Raw genomic sequence first — 21,663 nt, 5'->3', positions numbered from 1 at the left:
TGGTTGTAGCCATGTACTTGCACATTTTGAGGGTTTGTAAAAGCACACAGTGGGTGGTTTTGCATCTGGCTGCTCTTGCTTGGTGTAGTATTTTGAAGCTTATCTCCATTGTCTCAGGTATTGGAACCAAAGTCCTTTCTAAGGCTAATAACACACTCTATATGATTGTTTTCTCTAAACACACTGGAAGCTATCACTGAAATCTGAATTAGAATACTGCAGAACTGCTCAGAATTCTGCTTCTCCAACCCAAGAGCTACAGAGTATGCAGCAGTTTGACTCCCTGTAGGCTTCCTAATATCACTGAGATGAAAACTGAGGCCTTTCTATGGCATATAGGCTTGTCTGACATGGCTAGTATCTTCCTCTACATAGTGGTTTGAAAGAAAATGGCCCCCAAAGAGAAGTAGGTGTGGCCTTATTGGAGGAGGTGTGTCATTGTGGGGGTAGAATTTGAGGTCTCTTTTGCTCAAGCTTCCCTCAGTTTGACACTCAGACCACTTCCTGTTGCCTGCAAGATATAGGACTCTTAGTTACAGCTCCAGCACCATGTCTGCCTGCACACCACCATGATAATGGGCTGAACCTCTGAACTGTAAGCAAGCCACCTATACTGAGTGGTTTTGTGTGTCAACTTGACACAAGCTAGAGTCATCAGAGGAAGGAGCCTCAGCTGAAGTAAGGCCTCCTTGAGATCCAGCTGTAAGGTACTTTCTCATTTAGTGATCAATGGGTGAGGGCCCAGCCCATGGTGGGAGGTGCCACCCCTGGGCTGCTGGTCCTGGGTTCTATAAGAAAGCAGGCTGAGCAAGCCATGGGATGCAAGTCAGTAAGCAGTACCCCTCTATGGCTTCTGCATCAGCTCCTGCCTCCAGGATCCTGCCTTGTTTTGAGTTCCTGTCCTGACTTCAGTGATAAACAGCAATGTGGAAGTGTAATCTTTATAAGCCCTTTGCTCCCCACTTGCTTCTTGGTCAGGTGTTTCATCACAGCCACAGAAACCCTGACTGAGGCAGTCTTACTCACTTCCTCCTTCCTCACAGACTCTGGACAGTCACCCTTTCTGTCTATGAGCATGACCAACTGACTCCACTTTGGGCCTATGACTCTGCTCCTTCCTCATGTTTGACCATGCTTTGTTCCAAGCACCAGACCTTGACAACTTGAGGCCACAACTCAGGTGGCTGCTCCTGACTAGTCAGCCTCAAGGGAGCCTCCATCCCTATCTGCAGCATCCTATCCCGCTACTTACTGTCCTGAAACTACATCCACTCCTACTTAAGGATCTTTTCTTACAGACTAGTTGTGTACAGGGCAGCTGGGATGAGGGACCACAGGTTAGAGTCAAATATGACTGACTACTCCCATCCCTTTGTTACATGCTTGAGTGCTTGGGTGTATGTCCCTGAGTATGTGTGTTACTTGTGTGTGAGTGCACATGTGTGTGAGGTGTACTTGCACATGTACACACATGTGCATTGTGTGTGGAGGCCAGAGGTTGACAATGGGTGTCTTCCTCACTTGCTCTCCACCTTTATGCAGGCAGAGTCTCTTATTGAACCCAGAGCTCATGGATTTAGCTAGTCTACTTATCCAGATCACCTGGGGGTGGGGAGGTCTCTTGTTTCTTCTGCTCAAGTTCTGGGATTGCAAATGGACTGTCAAACCCACCTGTCATTCTGTACTTCTTCAGTGCCTCTCTATTTAGAGCGTCTCAAGTACCAGAGAATTTCCCTTATAGGTCAGATGTTCTCTTAGTATAGTAAAAGAAAACACAATAAAATCCCAAAGAAAAGAGAAAATTATACAAATTATACACACAAATACTTATCAAAACTTAAGAAATTTATACACATAAAACATTTTTCTCTATCTAAAAAATGAATATGGGGCCGAGAAAAGTTGAGGTGGTGGGAAATGAAGTTAGGTGATCTTTTCTTTACTGGAACTAAACTCAGTTGAGTTAACCTCAGTTCTAGGACTTGTTTGGCAAACCTACTTCACTTGATACAAGGGGTCCTATCAGGATTTGGTATCTCGGTCACTGATGATCTAGGAAAATAAACAAGACCCTATTTTAATTTTTTATTCTCCCTCTCTCTCTCCCTCTCTCTCTCTCTCTCTCTCTCTCTCTCTCTCTCTCTCTCTCTCTCTCTGCACGCACCCATGTACAGATACATGCCACATTGTGTACATGTGGATCAAAGAAGAATTTGTAGGAGTTAGTTCACCCCAGATGGGTCCTGAACTCAGGTCATCAGGCTTGGCAGCAAGTGTCTTTATTTGCTGAGCTGTCTTAGGCCCCGAATGCCCTATTTCATAAAGGACTTAGATCGTTACTATATTTGTAAGGGATCTGGAGCTTTTCCACAATGTCCTGTTTGTCTCTTGTGCATTGCCACTCATATATTTTAATCCACACCCATTTTTTTTTCTGCTGTTTCTACCTGAGATCGGCACAAATATAACCAGAGCATTAATTGCCTTTACCCCTATGTCCAAACATGCACTCTGTGTGCTTAGCTCCATGAAGGGCTACTCTGCTGCTAATACAATAGTTCTAATCAGGCACCTCTTTTCTGTAACCAGGCAAATGGAACAAATTGAGATTGCTCAGTGAGGTAAGGGGATGACCTTCATTTGAGCATAACGATTTGCTTGCTGTTTGTACACAAACAGCTGAACCACATCTTAATTCCAGGCTGGAATTTGAAAGCTGCAGTGAATTCTCTGAGGCTGTGAGACACAAAGACAGATTGCTGATGGAGGAGCTGAAGAGATGGAGGTCTCCACAAAATCAATTTCAGCAAGCACTTGCCAGTCATGCACTCCTTCCCCTCGGGATATAAGATAATGGAGGCTGACTGGATGTGCTCATTCAAATCAAGCGACCAAATGTCCCCCGCTTGTCCTAAGATGTCAGACTCTCAGAGTACAGTCTAGGAAGTTAGTGTAAGCCCAGAGGAGCTAGTTAATGGCCTTACTTCTCAGTGTGTAAGAAATGACTAGCAATGGACTAGTAATACCATCTCTATGAGTATATGCAAAGTCATCGCACCAACTGAGTATAAGGGGTTCCATTACAACATTATCCACAACTTGCATGCATCTGTGGATGGATAAAACATGGACACAGCCATAGATCCAGCAAAGCAAATTGAAAAACATCATCAAATATTTACAGTGATGCTTGCTGGATATGGGGATCATGAGTAATGTTTAATTCTCTTTATATTTTTCCCACTATGCATAACCAAAATATCAATATCTTTGGTTAAAAAATAACATAAAATTATAGCTCTAAAAATGATGCTCATGTGAAGACCAAGCATGGTGCCTTCCACAGAGTCGGTAGCAAATAAGCACTGTTTGAAGTGTTTGAATAAAATACAGACTTCCCCTTCAGTTTCTTCACAGATGCAGCCATTAGTAGAATTGTGAGTCCAATTCCACTGTAATGCTGGAGTCCAGTTTGATTCATTTGCATGTAATTAAACGTTATCCTCATGACAGGCTCCAGAAGCAGCAGTGACGTCACCTGCAGAGAGCAGCCCGTGCTTTGTGTGGGGCTGGATGTTCTGTAGGTTGTTTGTTTGTTTTTTTCTGAATCTTCTCTCACTAATGCTTCTATCAGCAGCAGGTTTCATTCCAGGCATAGTGCAACCTGCTGCTGTGGACTAGAATAATTGATTAACTATGTAAAAATGTGTTGCATTTGTTCATTTGCATTGCAGAATACTTGTTTAACTATGTAAAGATGCGTTGCTTTTGATTATGCTGCATTTGTTTAACTAAAGATGTGTTGCTGTTTCACTCTGCCTACCTAAAGCACCTGATTGGTCTAATAAAAAGCTGAATGGACAAGAGCTAGGCACAGAAGGCATAGGCGGGGCTGGTGGGCAGAGAGAAAAGGGGAACCAGACAGGCAGCTGGGATCCAGCCAGCCAGACATACAGGAAGCAAGGAAGCAGGATGGACAGTATGTAGATAAGGTAAACAAGCTGCAGGGCAGAACATAGATGAATAGAAGCGGGTTGATTGTAAGTTAAAAAAAAAAAAAAGCTAGCTAAGCTAAGATCCAGCATTTATAATTAATAATAAATCTCTGTGTCATGATTTGGGGGCTGGCAGTCCAAGAAAGCCTGCGTCAATCTGTTTTACAAGCCAAATAGGAACTGAAGCTAGACACAGGTAGAGAATGTCTATTTTCTCTTTGAGTTTGGTGTCAGTATCACAATGTCAGCATGTAACATGCTGGAAATAACATCTCTGTTAATGTGGGGAAAGAACACATTTGGTGGGGCTGAGCAGTACTCTTGAGGGGGTGGGATGAAAGACTCTGCTGGATAGCTGTTACTTACCTATAAGGTTGTAAAAGACTCACTTGAGGTCATCTACCTAGATGATGGCATTGCCACTTACAAATAGGCAAAGAGTGTATGAAGAAGAGATTCGTGGAAACTGTGGCAGTGAATGTCCAAGACAAAGGCAGGTGCTGTTCAGTGGAGACTGCCCAGTGCTTGGTGCTAGCTCACCAGAGTAGCAAGTGGAGGCCAGTGTTGTCACTAGGCCCCAGTGATTCTGAGTCTGTCTGTTCCTGCCATTCCTCTATCACTACGGCTATTGTCACCCTCATTTGATGGCAGTCCTACTCTGCTAGAATGAAGTTATAAGTAGGTGAATCCAGTGCGGATATTCTTGGACTAAATCCCAAACTTCTTCCTGTGACTCCTGACTCTGTGAGTCAGCCTTATTGCCTCAGTTCCTCAGCATTCCTTCATTGCATTCTAGCCAAGCTGACTTTTCTTCTGCCTTTTGAAATCCCAAACTCCCTTTTAGCACTAGTTTGCTAATTGTATGATTTTTCCCTTCCTACCATGTGTTGCAGAATATTTGTTTAACTATGCAAAGATGTGTTGCATTTGATTAACTATGTAAAGATGTGTTGCTTTACCTTGCCTGCCTAAGGCCCCTGATTGGTTTAGTAAAAAGCTGAACAGCCAATAGTGGGGGAGGATGTATAGATGGGACATCTAGTCAGGGAGGGTAAGTAGGAAAAAGAATTTAGGCTCAGGGAAGAAAGAAAATGAGATGCCAGGGACCAGGCAGACAGACATGAAGGAAACAGGAAAGTAGGACATATAGAATGAAAGAAAGGTAAAAAAAAACTCCAAGGCAAAATGTAGATGAAAAGAAACAGGCTAAATTAAAAGAGCTGGTGGGACAAGCCTAAGCTAAGGCCAAGCATTCATAACTAATATTAAGTCTCTGTGTCTTTATTGGGGAGCTGGTTGGTGGCCCAAAGAAAAATCACAACTGCGATCATTCTGTCCTCATAATTGACTTCTTCTTGTGTTACTCTGATTTCAACAGTCACAATTTTGGACCCCTTTCTGACTTTCTAAATTCAGACAGCTTCTCTGCACCTTTGCAAATCTTCATGGAATAACAAAGTCTTTGCTTCACCCTGCATCCATATTTTGGCTACATGGCCAAGGGTTGAAAGCAGATGTATGGCTAAAGATGAGAATTAGTGTTCTTAAACAAATTTCTAAGGATATAAGAGAAGAATAAAACGATCAACAATTTAAGTATTTCAATTTAATCATTAAAATGATCAAGTGTAAATTTTTTACTCGTCCTGATGTGCATAGGCATGTGCACTTATCTTTTGCTGTGTGTGCACATGTGTGCTGCTGTGCATGTGCATTTGGAGGCCAGCAGTTAGGCCTGGATGGTGTTCTCAATCTAGCTTCACATTATTATTATTATTATTATTATTATTATTATTATTATTTTATTTTGAGATAGGGTCTCTTTCTGAACTTGGGGCTTGCTGATTGGCTAGAATGGCTAGCCAGTGAATCCTAGAGATCTTTCTGTTTCTGCCTCTCCAGCTCTTGGAGGAAAGGAATGCTCTAAAGTAACTAGTTTTTTGAGTGAATATTGGCAAATAAACTTAGGTCTCCTGGTTACTCAGCAAGAACTTTATCAGATGAATCATCTCCCCAGGCCCTGAAATGCAAACTTTTAATATCATAGTGTAGAAATAATACATTTGCTTAGAACAGTAAGCTGAATATTTCCCATGGTGTCTCTATTGCAGACAGAAAAAAGATGTTTTCTTTGACTTGGGGTTGATGGAGAAGTAACACAGTTTTGGACATTTTTGACTATTGTGGCAATGGAAATTGTCAAGTTTTTCTTCTTTCTGGGTAGGAATGGATGGAGGTGAGCCTTCCATGAATGTGACATGAACTCAAGCATGTCACATGAGTTTGCAAAGAGTAGAATGTGGATAACAGCTAATCTTTACTTCTCTGTGTAGTGTTATTTCAATTTGATTAATTTCTTTGCTGGACATGGATTTGATATTCCTCCTAATGACATCAAATTAATGTATTCTTTTACTTTACTATTAATTTGTTCTCACAAAAATATTCTTATAAATCATTACAAACATTAATCTCTTGATAATACATATATAGACATATTAGTAGTTCTACAAGCTAAAAGAAAATGTGAATTAAACACAGGCTATTTTGACTGTGTTCAAGTGGTTATCTGTATTTGAGCATGAATATTCAAACACTAATATTAATAAGAATGATATACCTTCCTTATGGACATTATCTTGTCAATGGTGATAATGATTTTCTGTATGATAACATGACCCCTGAGCATGTAGTAGGTCAGAGAGGACCTTAAAACAACATTTGATCATGAGATCTTCCAAAGGTAAGACAGAAGTCATAGCTGTACAGTCAAAGCCAAACTCTGGTCTGTCTCTACGGGAGTTGCTGTCTCTCCTGTATGCCCATAAGACTGACTATGGGTATCTTAACAGCAGGACTCTTTGTTCTCTCGTTCTCTCTGCCACCTTTAGGATGTGGCGGATTGTATGAAAGCTGATACTCAGATGCAGTGGATTACTGAGTGAAGGACCAGCTGAGTGGGACAAAGAGAGATTGGTGAAGGGCAGCATGTACTTCTTTTCTGTGGTCCAATTCACTCCCTGGTTCACCATCCTTGTAGAGTCAGCAAAAGTAGACTCATGGCGTGAGTCCCGATCATAGATGACCACAGAGGCATCAGCTCTTTCCAAGGCTTCCATTTTCAGAGATCAGGATGGTTGAGATTGATTTTGGGTTCTCTTTAAACAGGAAAGTAAGAAGGAGAGAGACACACTTTTTAGGGTCCCATATTGTGCTAAGTTTGACTAACAGAATATTACCTAACGCTACTCTCACACTTAGAAACAGGATATATGAGTCAGCCTAGCAGAGAGGAAGAAGGTGGTGGCCCTGGCAGGGCAGGGTGGAATTGAGAGGTCAGGCTGCAGGATCAGAATAGGAGATCAGAGGAGGAGATCACACTGAGATATCAGACTAGGAGATCACACCAAGATATCAGACTGGGAGATCACATTGAGTTATCAGACTGGGAGATCACACCAAGATATCAGACTAGGATATCACACTGGAAAACCACACTGGGGGATCACAGTAGGAAATCATACTGTGAGATTAACCTCCTGCACCTAATTCTTTTCTAATGAGGCCTCAGTTCTGATACTGCAGCCTTACTATACTCTGTATAAGGTAAAAAAAAAAATCCAAGTGTTTCTTTTAAAATTTTCTTTCTCTGTTAAGAAGACAAATTTCCCAAGCAACAAAAACTTGATTAGATTGTCATCCTACAGCTAAGTGTCAAGATGATTTCTAGATTTTCATACTTAGTTTATGTTGGATCTGGCTGTTCCTTGGTGTGTGTGTGTGTGTGTGTGTGTGTGTGTGTGTGTGTGTGTGTGTGTGTGTGTACATGCACATGAGAGTGTGTACATGTGTATATAAGTATTCCTTACTTGAAAAGTGATGCTTGACTGAATCTAATGGTTGGGTCTTGTAATCCCAACTACTTGGTAGACAGAGATTGGAGGATCTCAAGTTCAAGGCTGACTGTGGCCTCAGAGGGAAATCTAAGGACTGATAGAGCTTCTTGATTTGAAGCTGTCTTAACCAAGAAAAGCAGCTCAGAGGTAGAGCACCTCTCAACATGTAAAAGGCCCTGGTTTCAACGCTCAGTACTGATAACAGAAACAACAAAACTCCAACCATATCCCCTCTACTGAGCAAACACCCCTCACCCAAGTGCAGTGTTTTGGGGTTAAATGTGTTAACTTTCTAGCCTTTCCTATTCTTGTGCAGAGTGTGTGTTCATATAAGTGATGAAATTGATGCTGTATTATTTTAATGGCCACTGGTCCTCAAAAGAGGGTGTCTGTCCAGCCCATTACATCATTTTTCCCCACATGCTACTGAAGCTTCATTTTTCATCAGTGAAGATTTACTGACCTTTTTTCCATGCCAGGTCTTATATGAAGGCATCTTCATATGCACATTTTCTAAGTACAAAGAATTTACCTGTAAACTGCTCTAGAAATGAAAGCCCAAAGGCATCCGGTTGAGAGACAAAGTATCTTTTCTTCTTTAGTCACACCAGCTGATGTCCTGTGTTATTTGCTTTTATATCCTGATGATGGTAAAGACTACCAGTTCATATGTTTATACAGGTGCTTGGCTTACTCATTACATTCAAGCCCTTACCAGCCAGCCTCCGGTGTCAGTGCTGTGAGCCTCATTGTAAGGGAAGGAACTGAGTTTCAGAGGGATGTGACAACTCACCTAATACAACAATGTTAGAAGCAAAAGTGCCATCTGAACCAACTGGGTGTTTCAGAACACTGCTGTCATGCCAGAGCTGAAGATTTATCTCCTAGGACTGAGCTGGAAGCAAGGAAATGGAGTGAGAGTTTTTAAGGCCTTCCCAGGGCACCGAGAAACTTGGAAGGACCTAAGGGCTGCAGCACGGAGGGTCCAGGACTCTCAAACACTTGGAGCATTGGCACTGTTTTCCTCAGAGGCCCTACTCTCACCGAGTTCTAGATCACAGCACAGGGAAACAAACCAAGGCAGTAGTTTAGGAATGCTCAGAAAGAAGAAGCCTGTTGCTGCATTCCAGCTTCTTAAGCACTGGCCCTGATCAGAAGGAGGGTGGGTGAGTGGGTGGGTGAAGACCTGCTCATGGAGTATGGGACACTGAGTAAGACTCAAAGTGGGCTGTGCCCTGGAATAATCCTCTTGTACACTGTAAAGATTTGCCACTGAAATTGATGTAATAAGACTCTGATTGGCCAGTAGAGGCAGCAAGTATAGGTAGAGCGACCAAACTAAGGATGATGCGAAGGAGAAGGGAAGAGTCAGCAGTCGCCAGTCAGATGCAGAGGAAGCAAGATGAGATTGTCATACTGGGAAAAGGTACCAAGCCACGTGACTAAATGCAGATAAGGATTATGGGTTAATTTAAGTGTAAGAGCTAGTTAGGAATAAGCCTGAGCTATCAGGCTTATTAATATTTATTAGTTAATAAATTAATTATTTATCATTAAGATAAGCCTCTGTGTGGTAATTTGGGAAGCTGCTGCTGCTGGGTACTTGGGAGTTGCTGGCAGGATGAAAACTGCCTATAGGGCTGCAACTGTAAGACGTGGGAAGCGGTTGCACTCTGCACCTCTTTGTCTTTGAGAAACAACTCTTACGCCATTGGATCAACCCACCCTACGAGTCTTGTCTCCACTGGAAAAGCCCTGTTTCAAGGGTGCTCACACCTTTTTTGGAAAAATAAGCTCCTTGCTTTCCAGGGGTGGCTGGAGGATTGGGTAAGGTCTCTTAACATCTCTAAGCTTCTGCTTCTTTCTATTTAATGAAAGGGTACTGATTTCTTGTGTGTGTACATGTGTTCAGGAGTACATATGTGTTCATGCATGTGTGTGTGTGTGTGTGTGTGTGTGTGTGCACATGAATTCATGTGTGTGTATGAGTGTGGAGGTCAGAGATCATTCTCAGGTATAGTTCCTCAGGAGCCTGCACCTTGCTTTTTGAGACAGGGTCTCTAGAAGGGACCTACCCTTGTCAATTAGGCAGGGCTGGCTAGATAGTGAACCACATGGATCTTGTTATAACTACCTTCCCAGCTCTGGAATCACATCTGGATGCTACTATGCCCCACTTTTTTCATTTACATGGATGCTCGGGAATGAAGTTGGGTTTTTGCAGCAAATCCATTGTCAATGGAGTAGTCTCCTCAGCCCACTGATTTAATATAATCTTATAGTACTTAGTGAGACCATGGTGGGATACACATGGCTAACACTACTCCATGAGAGGCTGAAACATGCTGATTCTTGCACTTTTATCAGATAGCCTGATAGCATAGTTTTCAACAATCCTACAGGTAGGTTGCACTCCTGTCAAATATGGAAACACTGAAGAAAAGAGAGGACCATTTGCTTGCTGAAGACTACCCAGCTGGTGGATGGTGAAGGCAGGACATGGCTGGTTCTGTCTGTTTTTGTGTCTGATCGTGGTTTTAAAGGCATGGTGGAGCATTTGTGACTGTAACGGTTTCCGTGAGGGTGGGACTCATCATATTTAGGGCTCTCTTGGGGCTTGCTGTGTGCCTTACAGTGTTTCCTTTGAAGACGGGGACACTGCTTATGTGCAAGTGTTGAGTTACACCTGCTGGATGCACTGACCTGGAACACCTGTGCTGTGTGAGTGACAGCAGGATCATTGCTGTTTAAACACCTGCAGTGTTTAACTCCACAGAATAGCTCAATTTGTGGAAAGGAAATGAGCCTTTTATAGTCTCTAAATGCCCAATCCTGTTTAAAATGCTTCCCTTCCCTGGCAAGGTATCAAGACAGAGAAAAGTACCGTCTTGTGTTTGGGGTTTGGCTCAGCTGTTTATTATCAGTGCCACTTTGACTAACTCACATAACTTCAGTGGATCTCAGTATTTCCATCAACAAATGGGTATTTCAGTGTCTTGTAGGTCTTAGCATGGTACCTAGTCCGTAGAATTGACTGACTCAAAGTTAACAGTTACTATTTTAGATCTAGGCCACCTTTTATTCCTATCTCCCCTTCCTCCCTTGAACAGTGTTGAAGCCAGGACTGTAAGAGCAAAATGACTTCTATGAAACTGATAGTGTTTAACAAATATTAATTAATTTTCATGAGTATAGTAAGGCACAAAAGTTAGGCTGTGGGCCCAAGATCACATAGCCAAGGCAGGAATTTGGTTCTGGGACTCTTGACTTTGTGTTCTTATTCATGACACTCACATGTTGTTTCAGTCCCTGTTGAATCTACACCAAGTATCTCTTGTCTTATTACTAATGAGGAGTTAGAGCAGTGGTTCTCAACCTGTAGATCTCAACCCCTCTGGGGATTGAATGGCCCTTTCACAGGGGTCTCCTAAGACCATCAGAAAACAGATATTTATATTAATATTCATAACAGTAGCAAAATTACAGTGATTAAGTAGCAATGAAATACTTTTATGGTGGGGGGTCACCACAACATGGGAACCACAACTGGGTTAGAGTTTCTGGACTGAATCTCAATGTTACAGGTAAGTAACTCCATGCCATTCCCATCTATTCGGTTTCTGATTATTCAATAACAAAAATTTACAAAGCACATTGATAGTTTTCCATCATCTACTCACTATTAAAGTGTTCATGAAATTTGAGTTTACATGGATATTTTTTCACACTTAGAGGGATTTTCAACATCTGACCACCACATCCAGCCACTCCTTGATCATTCAGTCTCAGCTACAGGTCCTATCAACCACCTTATGTTCCGGAAGGGTAGTGTCCAGTTGATGATTGACAGGATGGGTAATTGCTGATGGTAGCAGAGGCAGAACCTAAAGTCTTCTGTCCAGGTGGTTCTCAGAGCATAATCCTTCCTCCATCTTTAGTTTCATTGGTTGTTTCCCCCGCTGGCTAACCTTGCCCTTCCAGGTGACACACAGACTGCTCTTCTGTAAGTCTCTGGGTACTCTGGCTTGAGAGGCAGGGCAGTCTCTGAGTATCCTGAATGGTGGTTATCATTTTACTGATTCTGAACTCACATGTCTGCTGGGATTCAGGCAGAACAAATTTCTGGGTCAATGTTGTCTTTTACCATTTGTGATTTAGTTAACTCTAAAAACCTAAGTTTTATCTCCAAAGGAAAATCCACAAGAAATGGTGCCTGCGTTTCCACTCACAGCATTTTCCATCTAATGACTTCAGGACTGTGCGGGTGTGGGGTGTGGAGGAAGTGGACAGGGAAGGAACCACTCTCAGGGACCGTGTCTCTTTTTCAATGTGGGCTCTCCAGTCCTAAAAAGCTACAGTGGCACCTGGACAATTGGTCATTCTATCCTAACATATGTTTTCCCATTTGCTTTGCTGCATGGCTCTACAATCTAAAGGTCAACTCTTATTGCACCCACCTTGGCAGAAATGGTGACTTCTAGAAACACTATACCTTCACCCTAAGACATTGGAATTTTCCTGGGAATCCCATCCTGGGAGAAGGGAAAGGAGGAAGCCTAGTTCCAGCCAGACAAGGAGGCCATTTCCTAGGAAAAGAGTTCACACAATTCTGATATGTCAGGCCACTTTGCAGAGACTAGAACTCAGGACTGCTTGGTTGTGCATAACTCTGGCCCTCATGTCAGAAAGCAAAGATGGACATGGGGGTCACTGAGTCTCTCTGCTTCTCTTCCCAATATGGCCCCATTGAATACATCTTTTTATTTTATTTTATTTTTTATCTCTTGCTTTTCCCTGTTGGATTGTCCTACTAAGGTCCAGTGGCTGAGCACACATTGGTAGGGCTGCCAGGATACAAGCTCTGACCTAACAGCTTGGTAACATTGTGATTTGCTGCTTTCATGCCTGGACAGCAATATGTGCTTACTACATATTTGCAAACCAACACAGTTGTGATTCTAAGTGTACTCTGATACTTTAAATGTTCTAGGTTTTAAGAGAGCAATTGGATCATCTGCTCCCTGGACTAAAATCTCCCCAAGCTTTCACCAGAGCCTTGGAACAAGCCATCCTTCTGGTGGCTCAGAGGCCCCAACATGTCTGGCCCTGCTGTGCTCTTCTGGCTTTCCTTCGGGATGTTTGTTGGACAGTACCTAGTGACACTTTCATTTCTGCTGACCACTTCCGGTCTCACAGTCTTGGCATTTGCTCTCTCCTCTTCCTGGGATGCTTTTCCGATGACTGACTTTTCCTTCCTTGTTCTTTGGGTATTAGTGTAAACATTCTGCACTTCCCAAGGGGCATCATTGCCATTGGGGACCTGAGTCACCTGTACTTGCACGACTCTATTGTGGCAGCTTGTTTGCTCCTTCAGGGGCACAGATTATAATCTGGTTATTGTCTTATACACCATTCTCGTGTTCATTACTGTTGCTCTTTATTAAGATGTTTGCACAAAGCTGGGTACATGCACTTCCAGCTGGACAGACGGGAAGATTCTATGGAGGAAAGACAGACCCCTACCTTATTACGCTCTCCTTTTCACATTTCAGTTGAGTGAAGCAGGAAAGATTCTCTGCTTTCATGGACGTCATTCCAAGGCTCCGGACACAGAAAAAAAAATTGGTAAAATGAGTGCTACTGTGGAGAAAAGGATGCATGGGGCCAACACTGGGAAGAAGCAAGCTGTTTTGTAGCAGGCTAATTGTGTGGGTGACTCAGCAGCACACCCATCTTTGCATGAGCTGGTCATGAGAGCCTGACTCTTCTATATTGTGCTATTGCAACAAAGAACACATATCACAGAGGAAAACAGTATAAAAGTCAGTGCACTTGCTCTTGTGTTCTTAAATACAGGCACAGCAGACTGGGTACCCTTGAAAAGAGACTAGCATGGTGGCAGAGTTTCTCAGACAAGACACTTGACCTTCCCACTCTCTTGGAAATGGCAGGAAAGAATCTGATTGTGATTTCTGATCCACAGCAACAATGGAATTCATACCTGTGGCTTGTTGTGGCTAATGAACTTGACAAGTGGCATTTTGGGTTTCATGCAGAGGAGTGTGGTTTCAGGCAAGTGAGAGAAACACTGGGCTGTTATTCAAATGTTCTTTTGCAGAAACATGATTTAAATACTCTGGTATTTAACCTTCTCAAATTGTGCATGCTGTTTTAGAGCAGAAACTTACACTGTGCAAAATTCCCAAGAAAGAGTGATTTTGGACAATATCATTCCATTCAGGGAAATATGTTTCTTTTTTTCCAAGTTAGAGTGGTTTGCAAGCCACATTCATCCCTGTTAGCAGGATCGCCCGCATCCTGTCTAGGTACCATCTGTGTTATTATGCACTCAATGCATTTTCTTTAAGTTAATTCAGCCTTGAAATATTAACATATTTCTCTAAAAGGAGAAACTCATTTCCCTGTTGGCAAAAAGACATTAGCAGCAGTAGCCATGATGAAGACTAATTGCGGGGAGTCTGAGCAGAGCAAATGCCAACTGCTCTTGTCAGACGTAGGAGGCTCCGAGCCTCAGGCCTGAGGAGGTGCCAAAGGCCTGTTAGCACCAAATTAAAATGACCTCCTTGTTCTGCTCAGTGGAGTGGGCAGGTGAAGAAGTGGAAATGGAGAAACTGATTTTTCTTTGTTTTGATGTCATTCAGTGCTATGCTTTCGTAATACCTGGGATCTCTTGTTATTCCTGGAGATAAGAACAACACCTGAAGAATGTCACCCACAGCAATGATGGCCTACTCTGTCCCAGAGAAGATGAACCTGGAACCACAGACTCTCCCTCCTCTGTGTGCCTCCCAAGAGGACTCTACTCACACAAGGATCCAGTTCCTTCTGCTTCTGCACTCCATGTTTTCCTGCCAGAAGTAGAAACGATGTGTTGCAAATGGCTACCATGATTGCTAGTGAGTATAGCTCACAGCAGCATCTGAGCATATACTGCTGGCTCACTACATTAAAAACCCAGAAGTGGAGGAAAACAGAGCTGAGTGGATATGTGGCATGCTCACGAATAATCTGCGTGCTGCAAATATGAGGATAAACAGAAGAGTGAGCCGAGGTCACAACTCAGCTCTGACTATAAAAGATGGCTCCACGACACCCATAACTCTAAGATTATAAAAACGTTATGAAATACATCTAGCTCATGGACACAGAACATTTAGATTATGCAACTGATCCAATCTGACCTTGCTAAGATGTTGAAAGGTGTCCTGGTTACAAGGGAGGAAATATAATTGATAAAAAGAAGTAGGAGAGAGCACAAATTCCCGATAACTATGGCTGAGCAATACAGACTAGGGTTTCCAATAACTGTTCAAAGGTACCAGTTCAAATAAATTTAGAGCATGGTTTAATTTTAAAAACTGTTATATAGATTTATTTGCCACTGGGCTTTTCAAAGCTCTAAAATGTCTGTGTACAATGAGTAGTTCACCAGTTCTCCAGTTTCCTAAATACACTTGGCTGAATTCTTACAGTCAGTCTGTGCCTCTGTCCTTCTTGAGTATACTGTACAAAGACCACATTGCTGGGTAAATTGAGTCATGTAACATCTTCCTGAATTTGTTACTATACTTGAAAAACAAAGACAAAAGACAAATTCCCTGTAGATATGTGATAACCCAGATGTACTGTGCAGCTACTGGCTGATATTTGGTAGCTGCACAGATAGAATCTACGAGTAACAAAATGGGCTTAAATGGAATATTGGTCTGGAAACATGTAAATGAGACATGGCCAACAGCTGGTTGGAAGAAAATAAGACTTAAAAGCTCTGGCAGGAACAGGGCTACCCTCGGCAGGGTTATTAGGTACTGAACGATAACTTTTAGGATAACCAAACTCAAAGTCCAGAAATAACACAGATCAGCAGTGGGGAAAATTGTAAGGAGAAGAAATAAAAGACTCAAAGGATAGAAATAATAGAGAAGTAAGTCCCAATGAGAGAGGATGAATGTAGAGCTCCAGGGGAAAGCAGGCAGAAGCAGAGGAAACCTGTCCCTCTGAACCATGATGAAGGAGAAGGTAAAGAAGATCTCTGGGGAAAGATTGTGCATTTGGGAGCAGATGAGTGCAGGATGAAAGGACACTGCATCATAGGAAGAAAGAAAGGGACAGGAAGTGACAGATTTCAGAATCAGGGTGTATGTCTTCAACACGGCAGACAGGCTAACTCACAGCACACTCCTTCCCTTCTCCTGGCAGACATTACAAGTTGATCATGACATATTTTCTTCCTCCTGGATACAGATTTATCTCAAGATCCTCAACATAACACACTAGGTAACTCCTAGCAATTTGATGGACTTGAGCTCGATTATGAAGCCTGCATTCTGTATGTATTAAACAAACCAGCAAAACCTCCATGAGGGTTTGGTAATATTCTCTGATGAATAGGGACTCAAAAGAGCATTCTTCACTACAAAAGCACAACATTTTGATGTGAAGAGTTTATGTGCATGAATGCCATAACCTCCACAGATTGGAGCAGATATGCTATTTCAGGTGTAGCTAATACCAACATAAATATTTTATACTCATTTCTATCAGGAAATTCTGTTTTAAATACTCACAAAGGCATAAAAAATCTATTCAACATTTACCTTGGAAATTGACACTCTACTCACCTAGTAAAGTGATGTGAGTTACCTTTGAGTTAAAATACCCCTACGAAACAACAGATGGGAAAGCGGAGCTTTCCCCCTTCCTCTCTTGCAACACCCTCATGCTGAGTCCCTCCTTTAAAAAGTTTGCCAGACCGTGAGTTTGAGGCCAGCCTGGGCTACCAAGTGAGTTCCAGGAAAGGCGCAAAGCTACATAGAGAAACCCTGTCTCAAAAAACCAAAAAAAAAAAAAAAAAAAATTACAAAGTCCCTAGCCACTCTCCTGCTCCCAACTCCACCATGTAACACACATTGTAAAGGTTAAACAGCGAAGCACAACAGCATTGATGAAGATCGGGACACTGGAGGAAACATACATCGGCTTTCAGCACTGTCAGTAAAAGAAACCGCAGCCATCATCAGGTGGAACGAAGATCAAAAGGGAGAGGAGCTAGCACTCAGCAAGTCACAATGGCCTCCATTTCCTCCTGAACGCTCATGAGTCCCCCGTCCCCAACACACTTATGGGCATCTGGGCATCTGGGCATCTGAGGCATTGCCTATTCATATAAAGAACCACTTGAAGGCAGACAATACCCTCAGCCCTTCTCCAGCCTGAGAAACACTGCTTTCTTTGAACTATTATGTTAGAACATGCTGGTGAGTTATTCATGTTCTGCCCAACAACTCCTTAATGCTCTGAGGAGGAGTAGCGCATGTGCGAGGTGGGGGGGGGGTAGCCTTTTGGTGACTTTTGCCGATTAATGCCAGCTGTGAAGATGTAGATGCTCATTCATCTATGCAGGTATTATGGAGATTGGAAAAGGAAGGATGGAAGCAGTGGTGGTGAGGGAAGGGAGCAGCAATCTCTTGGGAGATCTCTTCACCCAAACAGATAGATCTTCACTGCTGCCAGCCATGGCCCCAGCATCCTGACTCATTGACTGCCTCACCTCGGCCCTTCTGCTGCAGCTGGAAGGAAGGTGTGTCTTTCCCATCCCACGCGTTCTCTCGTCCAGCTTCGGAGATTCCTTGTTCCACCACCTCCAGTCCCTGCGAACCTTCTGTGCATTCCTCTTTGCCACAGAGCCATTGCTAACCAAGCGCCATTCACGGGCTCCTCATTCCCATGGGTGCTTTATAATACTACAGCAGATGTCTCAGGTACCCCAGAAGAGACCTATTCAGAAGCTGGTTCAAGTCCCCCAGGTATCACTGTTCAAGCCACCTTTTCCTCCAGTTATAACTATATTGGTCCCTAAGTACCCATGGGGTATTGGTTCTGACCTTCTCTATCCACTTATGCTTGAGTCTTCATAACAAATCACAGAGCATCCACGAATAACCTACGTACATCCTTTCATGGCTCCAGATCCCCTCTGGGTCACAGGTGCCTAGTAGGAAGTACCCTGGAAACAGTCGCACTATTTAGAGAGAGATGGCAACTCTATACACAATCTGTGCCCAGACAGGATTTTTTGGTTTTGTTTTTGAGACAGGCTTTCTCTGTGTGGTCCTGGCTATCCTGGAACTTGGGATTAAAGGCATGTGGCACCATGCCTGGCCAATCAATATTCTTTTTTTTTTTTTTTTTTTTTTTTTGTCAAAAATATCAATCCACAGTTGGTTGAATCTAAAGACAGAAACCACAGATGAGGCAGGCAGACTGAATTTACAATTGCACAGTTGTGATGTACCCACTAAACTGTGAGCACTGTTAGCTCACAGTGACCATTTAGGCTTCTGCTGTGCAATAGTAGTACCATGCACACACCCAGTGATATGTGGCTAAAGGCTTCAGAAATGGGGCTGTTGCTTCGACTCCCTTTTGCAACTTTGAAGGAACTGGGATCCTTGTCACAGCTCTCAAATAGAAATGGCATCAAGACAGTGGCTGTATCTCAGTTGAAAGATGCCAGGACATCTTAAACTAGGCATGATGGCATATTCCTGCAACCCCAGCTCTTGGGAAGAGAAAGGAGGAGGATCATAAACCCAAGGTCATCCTTGGCTACATAGTTGGTTTGAGGACAGCCTGGGCTACATGAGATTGCTTTTTGAAAAAAAAATGGAGTCAAGTCCCTTGTTTGATAGAGAAGGTGTGGACCTCTAGGCTCCTCTGGGAAGAAGGCCTTTCCTTTGGCACAAACAAAACCAATGGTAACCACCTTGGTGAGATAAACCATGGAGAAAGTACTCACGTTGGTTTAGAAGCCTCGGCTTGATCAGTCTGCAGTTTTTCTCCACCCTCTACCTCCATTGTGCAGTATACAATGCGATTTGGAGCCAAGGATTTAAGGCCTTGAACTTCCATGATCACCACCTGGAAACAGAATCACATCAGATGGATTTAATGCCAAACCAGAGGCAGCATCAGCCACAGGACGAGAAACTACAGTGAAAGCCGCCAGGGAGGCCATGGCTTCTGCCCAGCTTTCTTTACCTGTTACTCAGGGGCCTTCTAGGCAGAGAATGTAACTGCTTACAGTGTAGCGATCGCCTTCCAGATGGAACAATGTGGCTCACTCAATCATTCCCCTGTAGTGTGAATTGAGTGAGGGGCCTTGCACATGTTAAGTAACCGTTACACCTAAGATCAGCCCCGTTCCTCCCTCCCTCCCCTCCCTCTGTCCTTCCTTCTGCTCCTTTTCCTTTTTATCTGTCTGTCTCTATACTTATCTCCGTGTCTCTCTTCTTTCCTCCTCCCTTCCTCCTCTCTCTTCCTTTTTTTCTTTCTTTCTTCTCTTTCTTACCAGGGTCTCACCAGATGTAGCCCAGGCTGATCTTTTACTTGCTGTGTAGCCCAGGCCTTGAACTTGGAATTCTGCTCCTCTGCTGCAGCCACTATTATAGGTCTGGCTCAGTGATTTGCTAATTCAGATGCTTTCATGGTCAGACAGGTAAGATAAATCAGGCTACTCTTTTCATGTTAAGCAAACAGGAGGAAAAGGCTTCATTCTGTTTTCTTTAAAAATATTCTAGCCTTTTAGGTCAGCATGTGGTAGAAACACAGCTTGTGCATCAGCTTTTCTCTTGATAGCAAGCTAAGCAATAGTAAAGACCTAAGAATCAGCCAGTGTCACCCAGCTTTAGGGCCACAGTTGGGGCAGGAAGCAGTGGAAACTATGGCAACCTGGAGCACACAAGCTCTATCCACAGAGGATGCTGCCACTTATCTGTTCCCAGTTCAATGACCAGATGCTCTGCTTTGTCCTGCTAGAAAAGAGAGCTCTCAGTCAGAATGATGATCAGAAATTTGAGTTTGAAATGCTGACAATCTGAATAGGGAGGAATAAAATGTGCCAACTCCAGATTGTTGAACCCCAAACCCCAATATATGTGCAGCTTTACAGTCTCTGGTCTAGCCTCAGCTCACTTACAACTTCCAGGATTTCTTATCCCTACTCCATTTAGTCACCCGCTATTCTGACAGTCATGTGATGGTGTACTCTGCCACAGGAGCAAGGAAAAGAGGGAAGGGACACCTGTCAACAACCAGAGCGAAAGGACCTCCCTTAGTGACTGACCTACAATGAGAAGCATCTGGGGAAAATCACTCTTTCTACAAAAGGCCGTTACAAAGGAAAGAGAAGTGGGTATAGGGAAAAGACACATGCTTCCGAGGGCCTTTGGTTCAAGGAAGCACATTTGGGATGTGTAAGTCTTAATTTTGCAATGTGATAACCCACAGAATCTCAAGCAGAATGAATCGAATCCCTGGTTGAGCTTGTAAAGCAGAGGTCACTGGTTCCCCTCCTGAGCAGCTGCTCAGTGGGTTGGCTTTAACCAAGGCCTCCTCCTCTCTGATGGTTTCCTTGGTGGTGCTGCTCCTGGGGCAGGGGCCACACTTCACCCAGGAGCCCTGTGCAGCCTCTGGGATGTGGGAAAATGATCTCGCATTTAACTTCCTTCTGTTTTATCTTTTCAAACCTGCAGAGGCTTAGCTTTCTTTTTTTTTTCTGTCTTTTCTTTATTTTTCTGGAGAGTATGTGATATGCATGTGTAGATGTACATGTGGAAGCCAGAGGACAACCTCAAGTGTCTGGCCTTCCACCTTATTTGTGACAGGTCCTTTGTTCACTGTAGTGTACTCCAGGTTAGCCTGTCTGCCTGCCAGCTCTGAGGAGTCTCCTGCCTGCTGTAGGAGTGATGGGTACAGGTGCTCACTACAGCTTTGGGACTTAGGTGGATCTGAACTCTGGTCCTCATGATCATGTGGCAAGCACTTTTCCCACTGAGCCATCTCCTTGGCTCCACCTCAGTGATTTTACCTGTGAAGTAGGGATACGATATGTACAATTTAGAGTCTGAAAGATCTCACTTTAAGTTCGATTCTGGGCCTCTATTAGCTGTGCCACTTGCAAGTGTCAGGCTTTGTTTGCACATCTGCAAACACCTCAAAGGCCTCTGTGAAAAAGGATTCGCACTACAGCCTTCCGCAAATACCTGTTGCTTTGCGGCAGCACTCACTTGCCCACATTCACAACATAGCATGCTGGGCCTCTTCTGGTTGAAAACTGAGCTTGCTCTCCTTGTTTCTTCCAGCCATTCAGTTCTCCAATTACTTGAAATATGTCTCACACCAGTCTGTGAACTCGAATTGTAGCCCGCCCTGCTGCCCTGACGTCCTGTCTCCACCTGTTCTTGTTGCCCCCACTCACTGTGATCCCCAAATGCATCCATGAATAGATGTGCAAAGGCTTTGGCTGGCGGTCCTACCACGGTGTGCCATTTAGTTTTCCAATTAAAAAATATGTGGGGACCCAAGGGCATTGCAATATGTGCTTGTATTTATAAGCCAAAAGCATCTGAATCCTGTCTGCAGAGAGTATGGCTGAGGTCATGTCTACACCTGTATTTCAGATAATCAACTATTTAATATTGAGAGCTAATAGTGAATTAGAAAATTACATACTTAAAAGCTTCATGAAAGTCAATAAAATACTTTTTTTCTTCCATCTGTTGGAAGACAAGAGGGAGCAGGGAATAAATTGCCACCTTTAATTGGCAATAATCAAATTCAGAGACACCTAAGCAATGGCATTCAGTACCTAAGGTGGCAGTGCTTAAAAACTTAAAAAGGAAAGTTTCTGTGAGATTACACTGGTGGTTTTTCTCACACGTGGAGTTCTATATTTAATTAAGATCCACCTC

General features: G+C 43.2%; 1 protein-coding gene across 21 annotated transcripts in view; it reads right to left on the bottom strand.

The window, feature by feature from the left end:
* Cadps (calcium dependent secretion activator) overlaps nucleotides 1-21,663 on the bottom strand; it is a 457,300-nt gene that overhangs the window by 216,081 nt on the left and 219,556 nt on the right. For all 21 annotated transcript variants that reach the window (XM_036199656.1, XM_036199648.1, XM_036199650.1 and 18 more), the window contains one exon: nucleotides 18,711-18,832. In XM_036199656.1, coding sequence (XP_036055549.1) covers nucleotides 18,711-18,832 — 122 coding nt within the window. The remainder of the gene's footprint in view (nucleotides 1-18,710; nucleotides 18,833-21,663) is intronic.

Source organism: Onychomys torridus, chromosome 9 (assembly GCF_903995425.1).
Source record: "Onychomys torridus chromosome 9, mOncTor1.1, whole genome shotgun sequence".
In the NCBI taxonomy this organism is placed as follows: Eukaryota; Metazoa; Chordata; class Mammalia; order Rodentia; family Cricetidae; genus Onychomys; species Onychomys torridus.
The sequence above is the reverse complement of the archived record's forward strand: the minus strand, read 5'-3'. Positions and strand labels throughout refer to the sequence as shown.